The sequence below is a fragment of the Schistocerca serialis genome, chromosome 1 (genome assembly GCF_023864345.2).
Source record: "Schistocerca serialis cubense isolate TAMUIC-IGC-003099 chromosome 1, iqSchSeri2.2, whole genome shotgun sequence".
In the NCBI taxonomy this organism is placed as follows: Eukaryota; Metazoa; Arthropoda; class Insecta; order Orthoptera; family Acrididae; genus Schistocerca; species Schistocerca serialis.
This window is the reverse complement of record NC_064638.1, coordinates 108,560,280-108,574,452: the sequence shown is the minus strand read 5'-3', so window position 1 is coordinate 108,574,452 and position 14,173 is coordinate 108,560,280. Positions and strand designations below refer to the sequence as shown.

Here is a 14,173-nt window from a genome sequence, read left to right as displayed (position 1 = left end):
ATCACCCGTATATTTGTAGAAAATCAGCGTCTTTATATTTGAAGTACTGTGATATGTTTTGACTTGTGTTTAAAAAACATGTTGTAGAATGAAAGATGCAGATATGTGCGTAAACATATTTCTTCATAATATTTTTAAAAATCATGTCTCTGGCAACGGAAAAAGTAATTTATTTTTAGATTTGTATTAAATTTGTAAACTTATATTCAAAATGTCCCCGCTTTGTAATATATCAGAATTAGCCGGCCGCTGTGGCCGAGCGGTTCTAGGCGCTTCGGTCCGGAACCGGGCTGCTGCTGCGGTCGCAGGTTCGAATCCTGCCTCTGGCGTGAATGCGTGTGATGTCCTTAGGTTAGTCAGGTTTAAGTAGTTCTAAGTCCAGGGGACTGATGACCTCAGATGTTAAGTCCCATAGTGCTTAGAGCCATTTTAACCATGAATTAACTTAAATCCGGAAAAATGAACGATGTAGCCTGTCGAAGCACCTGAATATGAGCCCCCAGGTCTCGAAATCCATCTTGCATTGATGTAAAATCTTGATTGTGAGTGAAGGCGGTAGTTCCTTATTTACGAAAGTAATACAGTCAAACTGAATACCAGAGTGTAGAGCACACTGTTCTCCTGCGATTGATGGTGGCAGCTGGAGGCATGAAATCTGTACGTGTTGGCTTACGGTATACATTGACGGCAAGCGAGCCGTTGGCTATATGCTGAATTAGGATGTCAAGAGAAGGATGTTTGCGACCTTTTGCCACTTTCATGGCAAATTGGGTGTTTTCATGGATGGAATTGAGATGTTCGAAGTAAATTTGGTAGTTTTTCTGGTGCATGAGGTCAAATAACGAAAGTGTCGTCTTCATACCGAAAGAAATAAACAGGTTTTGGTTCAGTGGTCTACAGTGCTCTGTCTCGATGATCAGATTTGGTACACGTGGCGGGAGACTTCTTAAGTAATAGAACCCAGTACGTTGTCCTCGATGGTGAGTGTTCATCGGAGGTGAGGGTATCATCTGGAGTGCCCCAGGAAAGTGTGGTAGGTCCGCTGTTGTTTTCTATCTACATAAATGATCTTTTGGATAGGGTGGATAGCAATGTGCGGCTGTTTGCTGATGATGTTGTGGTGTACGGGAAGGTGTCGTCGTTGAGTGACTGTAGGAGGATACAAGATGACTTGGACAGGATTTGTGATTGGTTTATAGAATGCAGCTAACTCTAAATATAGATAAACGTAAGTTAATGCAGATGAATAGGAAAAAGAGTCCTCTAATGTCTGAATACTCCATTAGTAGTGTAGCGCTTGACACAGTCAGGTCGATTAAATATTGCAGAGCGATATGAAGTGGGACAAGCATGTAATGGCAGTTGTGGCGAATCCGGATAGTCGTCTTCGGCTCATTGGTAGAATTTTGGGAAGATGTGGTTCATCTGTAAAGGAGACCGCTTATAAAACACTAATACGACCTATTCTTGAGTACTGCTCGAGCGTTGGGGATCCCTATCAGCTCGGATTGAGGGAGGACATAGAAGCAATTCAGAGGCGGACTGCTAGATTTGTTACTGGTAGGTTTGATGATCACTGGAGTGTTACGGAATGCTTCAGGAACTCGGGTGGGAGTCTCTAGAGGAAAGGAGGCGTTCTTTTCGTGAATTGCTACTGAGGAAATATGGAGAACCAGCTTTTGAGGCTGACTGCAGTACAGTTTTACTGCCGCCAACTTACATTTCGCGGAAAGACCACAAAGATAAGATAAGAGAGATTAGGCCTCCTACAGAGGCATACAGGCGCCACGAAATGGCATCAGGAAGGCGCTGCCCACACGCGAATGGAAAGTACGGGCAGCGCCACACTTCCAAGGAGAGTCAGCGCCCCCTGTTAGCGATGGTTTAACCAGCCGCCCGCTGCTGGTCCGCCTCACTTCGGTCGCGGAATTCGAGAGAACCAGCATTGAGTAACAGGAAGTCAATACTTGACCTGTGTTCTGCGAGTATTAATAGACTGTCAATGTAACTGCACGCAGGAGGCGCAAGAAGCACAGGAAGTTAAGTATTGTTTTTTCCCTTAATGGAAATACACTACTGGTCATTAAAATTGCTACACCACGAAGATGACGTGCTACAGACGCGAAATTTAACCGACAGGAACAAGATGCTGTGATATGCAAATGGTTAGCTTTTCAGAGCATTCACACAAGGTTGCCGGCGGTGGCGACACCTACAACGTGCTGACATGAGGAATGTTTCCAACCGATTTCTCAAACACAAACAGCAGTTAAACAGCGTTGCCTGGTGAAACGTTGTTGTGATGCCTCGTGTAAGGAGAAGGAATGCGTACCATCACGTTTCCGACTTTGATAAAGGTCGGATTGTAGCCTGTCGCGATTGCGGTTTGTCGTATCGCGACATTGCTGCTCGCATTGGTCGAGATCCAATGACTGTTAGCAGAATATGGAATCGGTGGGGGGTTCAGGAGGGTAATACGGAACGCCGTGCTGGATCCCAACGAACTCATATCACTAGCTGTCGAGATGATAGGCATCTTATCCGCATGGCTGTAACGGATCGTGCAGCCACGTCTCGATCCCTGAGTCAACAGATGGGGACGTTTGCAAGATAACAACCGTCTGCACGAACAGTTAGAAGACGTTTGCAGCAGCATTGACTATCAGCTCGGAGACCATGGCTGCGGTTACCCTTGACGCTAAATCAGAGACAGGAGCGCCTGCGATGGAGTACTCAACGACGAACCTGGGTGCACGAATGGCAAAACGTCATTTTTCGGATGAATCTAGGTTCTGTTTACAGCATCATGACGGTCGCATCAGTGTCTGGCGACATCGCGGTGAACACACATCGGAATCGTGTATTCTTTATGGCCATACTGGCGTATCACCCGGCGTGATGGTATGGGGTGCCATTCGTTACACGTCTCGGTCACCTCTTGTTCGCACTGAAGGTACTTTGAATAGTGGACGTTACATTTAATGTGTGTTAAGACCCGTGGCTCTACCCTTCATTCGATCCCTGCGAAACCCTGCATTTCAGTAGGATAATGCACGACCGCATGTTGCAGGTCCTGTACGGCCTTTCTGGATACAGAAAATGTTCGACTGCTGCCCTGGCCAGCACATTCTCCAGATTTCTCACCAACTGAAAACGTCTGGTCAATGGTGGTCGAGCAATTGGCTCCTCACAATAAGCCAGTCACTACTCGTGATGAACTGTGGTATCGTGTTGAAGCTGCATGGGCAGCTGTACCTGTACACGCCGTCCAAGCTCTGTTTGACTCAATGCCCAGGCGTATCAAGGCCGTTATTACGGCCAGAGGTGGTTGTTCTCGGTACTGATTTCTCAGGATCTATGCACCCAAATTGCATGAAAATGTAATCACATGTCAGTTCTAGTATAATATATTTGTCCAATGAATACCAGTTTATCTTCTGCATTTCTTCTTGGTGTAGCAATTTTAATAGCCAGAAGTGTAAAATTTTCTGTTAATTGCAGCTGACACAACAGAAAACAAAGTCGATGTCAGAACACGTCTAAAAACCTGTGTCTGCTCAGAGCTGAACTTCTCGTTGACACTCCCAAAATGACTCGAGTGAGAAGCGAGATAACATTCGACATGGTCGTTATTTCGCACTCTTCCAGCCTTGGCTCTATTAGTTGGTGGGTGAAATAACCTGAGTTCCGAATGTGATGTCTACACTCGCGGAAGGGAGGATCCAACAGCTGCTTAGGAAGGGGTTATGTTGGTGCCCCAGTATTGATCACTATTGATCGCATGGTTTCATTGTGAATCTTTGGCAGGCCACACAACCAGAAAGGTATACAACGTTGTGAGAAAGCTGGATAAGCTTCAAAACTAGAAAGTCAATCTGCTAAGCTTCCTCGCATTTTTACTAAGGTGCCTGGATGAAGGTAAAACATATTCTCTGAAAATTATTTCAAGCAGTTAGTTCATGAGCCAACGTGAATAGTAAACAGTTGTGAAAACACACTTGACCTCTTAGCAAAAAATAATACTGAGTTAATAACGAGCATCAAAGCGGATATAGGGATTAGTGAACACAGGGTTGTCGTAGCGAGACTGAATATCGAAATCCCCAAATCCTCGAAAAATAAGCGAAAAATATACCTATTCAAAAAAGCAGATAAAATTTCACTTGACGCTTTCCTTAGAGACAATCTCCACTCATTCCAAATTAATAATATAAGTGTAGACCCGATGTGGCTTAAATCAAAGAAATAGTAGTGGCAGCAATTGAAAGATTTATACCAAACAAATTAACAAACTACGGAGCTGATCCTCCTTGGTACACAAAACGGGTTAGAACACTGTTACAGAAACAACGACACAAACTTGCCAAATTTACACTGACGCAATATCCTCCCCATGACGATCATTTACAGAAGCTTTCACTCGAAACCTGGCAGAAAATCCAAAAAGATTCTGGTCGTATGTGAAGTATGTTAGCGGCAAGAAACAATCAATGCCTTCTCTGCGCGATAGCAATGGAGAAACTATCGAAGACAGTGCTGCCAAAGCAGATTAGCAGAGTTACTAAACACAGCCTTCCGAAATGCCTTCACAAAAGAAGACGAAGTAAATATTCCAGAATTCGTATCGAGAACAGCTGCCAACATGAGTAACGTAAAAGTAAATATCCTCGGAGTAGTGAAGCAACTTAAATCGCTTAATAAAAGCAAGTCTTCTGGCCAGATTGTATACCAATTAGGTTCTTTTCGGAGTATGCTGATGGATTAGTTCCATAGTGAACAATCATATACAACCATTCACTTGACGAAAGATCCGTATCCAAAGACTGGAAAGTTGCGCTGGTCACACCACTATTCAAGAAAGGTAGTAGGAATAATCCACTGAATTACAGGCCCATATCGTTAACATCGATATGCAGCAGGATTTTAGAACATATATTGTGTTCGAACATTATGAGTTACTTCGAAGAAAACGGTCTGTTGGCACACAGTCAACATGGGTTCAGAACGTTCCTGTGAAACACAACTAGCTCTTTATTCACATGAAGTGTTGAGTGCTATAGACAAGAGATTTCAGATCGATTCCGTGTTTCTGGATTTCCGGAAGGCTTTTTGACACTGTACCACACAAGCGGCTCGTATTGAAATTGCATGCTTATGGAATATCGTCTCAGTTATGTGACTGGATTTCTGATTTCCTGTCAGAGAGGTCACAGTTCGTAGTAATTGACCCAAAGTCATCGAGTAAAACAGAAGTGATTTCTGGCGTTCCACAAGGTAGTGTCATAGGCTCTCTGCTGTTCCTTATCTATATAAATGATTTTAAAGGCAATCTTCGCAATCGTCTTCGGTTGTTTGCAGATGACGCTGTCGTTTATCGACTAATGAAATCATCAGAAGATCAAAACAAACTGCAAAACGATTTAGAAGAAATATCGGAATGGTGCGAAAAGTGCCAGTTGACCCTAAATAACGAAAAGTGTGAGGTCATCCATATGAATGGTAAAAGGTACTCGTTAAAATTCGGTTACACGATAAATCAGTCAAATCTAAAGCCCGTAAATTCAACTTAATACCTAGGAATTACAATTACGAACAACTTAAATTGGAAGGAACACATGGAAAATGTTGTGGGTAAGGCTAACCAAAGACTGCGTTTTATTGGCAGAACACTTAGAAAATGTAACAGACCTACTAAGGAGACTGCCTACACTACCACTGTCCGTCCTCTTTTAGAATACTGCTGCGCAGTGTGGGATTCTTACCAGATAGGACTGACGGAGTACATCGAAAAAGTTCAAAGAAAGGCAGCACGTTTTGTATTATCGGGAAATATGGGAGTGAGTGTCACAGAAATGATACAGGATTTGGGCTGGAAACTGTTGTGACTTGGCAAGACAGCCAAGTCACTATGCGAGGAAGCCGAAATGCACGCGTTTACGCTCACGCAGACTGGCGTGAGGTCTGGAACATTACAAGGAATTAGAGTAGCCAAAAATAGTACATAGCTTCTGGAATACTTAACTTTAATTCATAATTGTAGAACATCGCTCTTGATGATACAGAAGTATAATAGCAATAATAACAAAGGATAATGGCGCCTTGCTAGGTCGTAGCAAATGACTTAGCTGAAGGCTATGCTAACTATCGTCTCGGCTAATGAGAGCTTATTTGTCCGTCATCCATCTCTGGCAAAGTCGGCTGTACAACTGGGGCGAGTGCTAGGATCTGTCTCTAGACCTGCCGTGTGGCGGCGCTCGGTCTGCAATCACTGACAGTGGCGACACGCGGGTCCGACGTATACTAACGGACCGCGGCCGATTTAAAGGCTACCACCTAGCAAGTGTGGTGTCTGGCGGTGACACCACAGAAATCATTAAAAGAAAGGCGGTTTTCGTTGCGACGGAATCTTCTCACGAAATTCCAATCACCAACTTTCTCCTCCGAATGCGGAAATATTTTGTTGACACCAACCTACATAGGGAGGAAAGATCACCACGATAAAAAAATGGAAATCAGAGCTCGTACGAAAAGATATAGGTGTGCTTCTTTCCGCACGTTATACGAGATTGGAATAATAGAGAATTGTGAAGGTGGTTCGATGAACCCTCAGCCAGGCACTTAAATGTGATTTGCAGAGTATCCATGAAGATGTAGATCATACACTCGTCCGCCAATGTGGTGCAACGCATCACCACTCCTGCAGTTTAACTGAACCAAACGAAGAGCGAACTTAGCTTTAATCCGGGAAAGGATCGGATTAACTCTACGACAGATCGTCGTTAACGCCAGAAAGCTCTTAGCGCTCCATCTACTTACATCCTCTACTCTATCTACAGACTCATGGGACTGGGTCGATACAGTCACCTGGGTGTAGTCGTTCTGGACGCACAAGAAATCAACCGGGAGAATAATCGCCCAGATTTCTCGATTTCCAGTTAAGCACTCGCATGAAGTACAGACCCATATGACTAACGTCGATACGTTGTAGGATTTTGGAACATATACGCTGCTCGAGCTTTGCGAATCACCGCGAAGTAAACGATTTATTGAAAAAGAGCCAACATGGGTTCAGAGTATATCGTTCTCGTGAAACGCAACTAGCTCTTTATTGCCATGAAGTAATGAGTGCTATCAACAGAGGACGTCAAACTGATTCCATATTTTTAGATCTCTGGAGCAATGTAGATACCGCTACTTACAAGCGACTTCTAATTAAATGTTGTGCTTATAAAACATCGTCTCAGTTGTGAGACGGGATTCATGATTTCGTGTCAGAAAGGTTACAGTTCATAATATCTCACGAAAAGTCATCGAGTAAAACAGAAATAATATCTGACGTCCCACAAACAAGTGTTATACGCACTCTGATCAGAGCAGCTGTCTTACATTGTTTGCATATGATGTCATTTACCGTCGTGTAATGTCATCAGATGGTAAGAATGGGTTGCAAAATGATTTATGCAGGATATCCTGTATAGGGCAATAAATGGCAATTGCCTCTAAAACATGAAAAGTGTGAAGGCATTCATGTGAGCATTAAAAAGAATCCGCTATATTTCAGTTACACAATAAATCACATCAATATAAAGGCTATACAGGGTGGTCCATTGATCGTGACCGGGCCAAATATCTCACGAAATAAGCGTCAAACGAAAAAACTACAAACGAAACTTGTCTAGCTTGGAGGGGTAAACCAGATGGCGCTGTGGTTGGCCCACTACATGGCGCTGCCATAGGTCAAACGGATAGCAACTGCGTTTTTTTTTTTAATAGGAACTCCAATTTTTATTACAAATTCGTGTAGTACGTAAAGAAATATGAATGTTTTAGTTGAACCACTTTCTTCGCTTTGTAATAGATGGCGCTGTGATAGTCACAAACGTATAGGTACGTGGTATCACGTAACATTCCGCCAGTGCGGACGTATTTGCTTCGTGATACATTACGCGTGTAAAAATGGACGTTTACCAACTGCGGAAAAGGTCATATCGTGTTGATGTATGGCTATTGTGATCAAAATGCCCTACGAGCGTGTGCTATGTATGCTCCTCCGTATCCTGGGCGACATCGTCCAAGTGTCCGGGTCCGTTCGCCGGATAGTTACGTTATTTAAGGAAACAGGAAGTGTTCAGCCACAAGTGAAACGTCAACCACGACCTGCAACAAATCATGATGCCCAAATAGGTATTTTAGCTGCATGGTGACGACTTTAAACGTCGTGTACAGTTCAGCCACTGGACACAAGAGAAATTACGGGACGATAACAGATTTTTTGCACGCGTTCTATTTAGTGACGGAGCATCATTCACCAACAGCGGGAACGTAAACCGGCATAATATACACTATCGGGAAACGGAAAATCCACGATGGCTGCGACAAGTGGAACATCAGCTACCTTGGCGGGTTAATGTAGGGTGCGGCATTGTGGGAGGAAGGATAATTGGCCCCCATTTAACGATGGCAATGTAAATGGTGCAATGTATGCTGATTTCCTATGTAATGTTCTACTGATGTTACTACAAGATGTTTCACTGCATGACAGAATGGCGATTGTGATGACCTCAACCCACAGGAAAAATAATTATCAAAATCTGAACTGTGAAGTCATCCTAAATTCTAGTTGGAAAACCACACTCTTTGTTATACTTCTCAATTGGTCACGATCCCACTTTGTTTATGAACTGAAAACTCTAATATTCATGAGAAACTGCTCTGAAACTAACCTGAACCGACAAAATTGTTTATATATTCTCTGAAACTTCAAAGACATCTAAGACAATCTCTGAAAGGAATTAGAAAAAGTGACAAAATTTCGTGAATGAGGCACAATAATGTTAATAATTGCATGAACACTGGGTGGGTTCACCATACATCTACCCACTTTTGAGTATAACCAGAGTCTCTTAGTACTACGACTCGTAGCAATACAATATCAAAAACTTTTATTACTGGGTAAACAGTCCCTACGTGATTTGACTGTTGACATTTATAATTCACGCTTACGCCAGGAAATGCACCAGTACGGGAATAGCAGCTTTTACGTTATTGGTCAGAACGCAAGCAATAATGGCGGTCGCCGTAATTTTCGCGCGACGCCATATTTCGCGACAAAATACTCTTATTAGTCACTGTCATATATCTAGTCTAATAACAATACATAAAACTACATAAAATAACTACAATAATTTTGACATGCGAGGAGAATTAGTTCTAATGAGCGGAAGAGTTTATATTTACTGGTGTTTCAACAATGACTACCAGGCAACTTTTAATTCACTGATTGTTATTTTATTTTCGTTAGCAGAAAGCAAACATAAAACTAAACAAAGCATTTATTTGAATAGAGTCTGTAATTCTTATACTTTTAATAGAGAGAGAAAGTTTCTAGGTCAGGGGATAGCGTTCGGCGAAATCTCTTAACTTTTTGTTGCAAAACGAAGCGTTGCGTTGGGTAACACGATGTCGGCGGGTTACGGCGATGAGAGCAGGATACAGGCAGTTCCGCTGGTTAATCTTCGGCGAAACGCAAATAAAGTTCCGACACAGCCGTATTATTAACCCCGTGGTGATTAACAAACCACAAGACGCCAGTATACGACCGTTGTTGACATGTCCTCTCTTTCAAAGTACATTACGTAGACATCGCTCGTTTTTACACTTTATGCACTGTTCGTGACGCTATCGTCCCTAATTACACAGTTCGTCACATTTATATAGTCTTAGCCACAAATACACAGTTCATAGAATTGTTCTTGTGTGAGAAGCACACCGTAAACAATGACCACTCTGTTCTCGCATTTCAAACTTCGACAAAGTCACTGAAAGTCATTTATGTTGCACAGTTAATTGAAGTCTTCACTTTCACGGCTTGATAGAATGTGGTAGACAACAGTTCCACCACCCAAAAAACCAATAGCAGCAAAGTTCATTCGCATAAAACCACAGTAGAATGTTACATAACCACAATTATAAATGCCCATATGGAAAAAAGAAAAAGAATGGAATCCTAAAGAAAATCACGAAAAAAAATTTTTATGTGCGTAATTAGCAATGCTTTCACACGATATACTTCCAATATGATGGATGTGAGGCACATAGCTCGCGTGCGGTTGAAGCGGTATTGAAGAGTATATTTCATGGCACGTGAATTGGTCGTCGAAGCACCATACCATGGCCCGCACGTACACCGGATCTGACGTCCCCGGATTTCTTTCCGTGGGGAAAGTTGAAGGATATTTGCTATCGTGATCCACCGACAACGCCTGACAACATGCGTGAGAGCCTTGTCAATGCATGTGCGAACATTACGGTAGGCGAGCTACTCGCTGTTGAGAGGAATGTCGTTACACGTATTGCCAAATGCATTGAGGTTGACGGGCATAATTTTGAGCATTTATTGCATTAGTGTGGTATTTACAGGTAATCACGCTGTAACAGCATGCGTACTCAGAAGTGATAAGTTCACAAAGGTACATGTATCACATAGGAACAACCGAAATAAAATGTTCAAACGTACCTACGTTCTGTATTTTATTGTAAAAAACCTACCTGTTACAGACTGCACGTCTAACACTGTGAGCCATATGTTTGTGACTATTACAGAGCCATCTATCACGAAGCGAAGAAAGTGGTTCAACTAAAACATTCATATTTCTTTACGTACTACATGAATATGTAATAAAAATGGGGGTTCCTATTTTAAAAAACGCAGTTGATATCCGTTTGACCTATGGCAGGGCCATCTAGCGGGCTAACCATAGCGCCATCTGGTTTCCCCCTTCAAGCTAGAAAAGTTTCGTTCTTTGTAGTTTTTTCGTTTGAAGCTTATTTCGTGAGATATTTGGCCCGGTCACGATCAATGGACCACCCTGTGTACTTAGGGATTACAATGAGGAATAACCTAAAGTGGAACGATCACATAGATAATGCTGGGATGAAACGAAACCAAACATTGCAATTTATTGGCAGAAGACTTGTAACAAGCTCACTAAAGAGACTGCTTGCACTACGCTTGTCCGCCCTCTTCTGGAATATTGATGTGCAGTGCGTGATCCGCATCATATAGGATTGACGGAGGACGTCGAAAAAGTTCAAAAAAGGGCAGCTTGCTTTATATTATCGCGAAATAAGTGAGAGAGTTCCACGGGTATGCTACAGCAATTGGGATGGCTGTCATTAAAACAAAGGCGTTGCTCGCTGCTGCACGACGTTCTCACGAAATTTAGATCGCCAGCATTCTCCTCATAGTGTGGTAATACTTTGTTGACGCCCACCTGCATAGGGAGAAATGATCACCAAAATAAAATAAGAGAAATGAGATCTCGCACGGAAAGATTTAAATGTTCATCTTTCCTGCGCGCTGTTCGAGAGTGGAATGGTAGAGCAGTAACTTAAAAGTCGGTCAATGAACCCTCTGCCGGGCACTTAATTGTGAATTGCAGACTAATCACGTAGATGTAGACGCAACAGGCGCAGTGCGATCAGTATCACGGAGCAACAACTGGACGACGAAGCGGCAGCAGTACTGGACACAAGGCAGAGCTTTGCGCCGATGTCTATACCTACATCCCCGAAAACCGCCGAGATTTTGAACGCTGTGGAACAGGCTATCCGACGAGTACCAAGCGATACCGCAGAGGAAATTCATCTGGAAACCTGCCAAATTGTTGTCAATTTGGCTCGACAAAGAAACAATAACTCCAAAACAGAAAGAGGATAACTTCTCATCTGCATCCTTTTTAAACAATGCGTAAGTATACCTTAAAAGTAAATTTACCAAGCATGTTAGTAATTTGTGATTCGTTACATTCTGCAGACGTCTGTGTATTAATTTTATTTTAGAGTATTAATTGTAACTAAGGCCAATAGCGTCAAAGACTCAGCACATAAATAACAAATGTCAGACAGTAATAAAACTACACACATCAAAAAAAGTTTGCATCATATCAGTTCCGAGAGTTCCTAAACCTGTAAGAAAATTGGAATAGAGATTAACATAAACATCATTTCCGCCCTTTTTATTGCTCATGAAACCCACACATTGCATATTGTACCACCATACAGCGAGACCTTCATAGGTGGTGGTCCAGATTGTTGTACACACAGGTACCTCTAATACCCAGTAGCACGTCCTCTTGCTTTGATGCATGCCTTTATTCCTGGTGGCCTACTGTCCACCAGTTCACCAAGGCACTGTTGCTCTAGATTTTCACACTCCTCAACGGCGATTCGGCGTAGATGCCTCAGAGTGGTTGGTGGGACAAGTCGTCCATAAACAACCCTTTACAATCTATCTCAGGCATGTTCGGCAGGGTCCATGTCTAGAGAACATGCTGGCCACTACAGTTGAGTGACGACATTCATGTATAGTACAGCCGTTACGGCGCCTTCCATGAGCACCAGCGTCATACGTCGGCCCCACATAATGCCACCCCAAAACAGCAGGGACCTTCCACCGTGCTGCATTCGCTGGGAAATGTGTGTAAGGCTTCCAGCCGGGTTGCCTCCAAACACGTCGACGACGGTTGTCTCGTTGAAGGCATACGCGATACTCATCGGTGAGGAGAACGTGATGCCAATCCTGAGTGGTCCATTCGGCATGTTGTTGGGCCCATCTGCACCGCGCTGCATGGTGTCGCGGTTGCAAAGATAGACCTCAGAATGGACGTCAGTAGTGAAGTTGCGCAGCATGCAGCCTATTGTGCACAGTTTGAGTCGTAACACGACGTCCTGTGGCTGCACGAAAAGCATTATTCTACATGGTCGCGTTGCTGTCAGGGTTCCTCGGAGCCGTAATCCATAGGTAGCGGTCGTCCACCACAGTAGTAGCCCTTGGGCGGTCTCAGTGAGGCATGTCATCGACTGTTCCTGTATCTCTGAATCTCCTCCATGTCCGAACAACATCGCTTTGGTTCACTCCGATACGCCTGGATACTTCCCTTGTTGAGAGCCCTTCCTGGCACAAAGTAACAGTGCGGAGGCGATGGAACCGCGGTATTGACCGTCTAGGTATGATAGAACTACAGAAAACACGAGCCGTGTACATCCTTCCTGGTGGAACGATTGGAACTGATCGGCTGTCGGACCCCCTGCGTCTAAAAGGTGCTGCTCATGCATGGTTGTTTACATCTTTGGGCGGATTTAGTGACATCTCTGTCGTATAATATGCACAGTCAACGTGTATCTACAGGAGTTCTGAGAACCGGGGTGATGCAAAACTTCTTTTGAGATGTGTATTAAGACGTAGGCAGTTTCTTCGGTAGATGTATAAATGCCGCTTACAAGACGGAGGTGCTTCTGCCGTAACGCCAGCGTTGTTAATGAGAATGTCGACGCCTCCCAGGTTTTCTTTAATCCACTTGAAGACTGAAATTATGCTCTCCTCGCTGCTGACATCGCCTTCTATGGCGTGTAGCTGGCCTGAAGCATCTTTCAGTTCCAACTCCTGGAAAAATAAGAGAAGTTCTTAATACAGCAATTCCAATATAACTACATGCCTTAATTTAATGTATTTATTTTTATTTTTATTTTATTTTATTTTTAACTTTGCTAAAGGTGGCTGATTTAAAGTTTTTGAAACTGGTGGCTTATGTGAAGTTTTCGAACCTTTATCTCAGTGTCGCTCAAGTATGGCATAGACTGACATCTTCTCAAGAAAATATCATCTGAGAGGAATTTTGCAATTTTGTAAGCCAAAATTATTTTATTCTACCTACCTGTGTCTTTCGTCACTACTATAATTGTTGGTGTCTGCTGGTTCGAGCAACTGCAGCAGATGTTAGGGGTCGGTATGTTTGGTTCAAATGACTCTGAGCACTATGCGACTTAACTTCTGAGGTCATCAGTCGCCTAGAACTTGGAACTAATTAAACCTAACTAACCTAAGGACATCATACACATCCATGCCCGAGGCAGGATTCGAACCTGCGACCTTAGCGGTCGCTCGGTTCCAGACTGCAGCACCTAGAACCGCACTGCCACTCCGGCCGGCGTCGGTATGTTTCAACTTAGTTGTAAAGTTACTCTAATCCTCATATCAGGGTGTAAGTCTAGGGTATTCTTGTTTGTTGACAAGGACATGGAGGCAGATTAATTGCGGTTTTGCATTTACTGTTGGAACTGCCGCTAGTATGCTCTTCTTGTTTGGCGTGTTGGCAATCAGGTGCAGGTGTGG

At 43.3% G+C, this 14,173-nt stretch overlaps 1 protein-coding gene across 1 annotated transcript in view; it reads right to left on the bottom strand.

Annotated features, from left to right (window-relative positions):
• LOC126462791 (dehydrogenase/reductase SDR family member 11-like) overlaps nt 1-14,173 on the bottom strand; it is a 154,647-nt gene that overhangs the window by 89,714 nt on the left and 50,760 nt on the right. Inside the window, exon 2 of the mRNA XM_050096099.1 lies at nt 13,282-13,444. Within this exon, the coding sequence (XP_049952056.1) occupies nt 13,282-13,444 (163 nt within the window). The remainder of the gene's footprint in view (nt 1-13,281; nt 13,445-14,173) is intronic.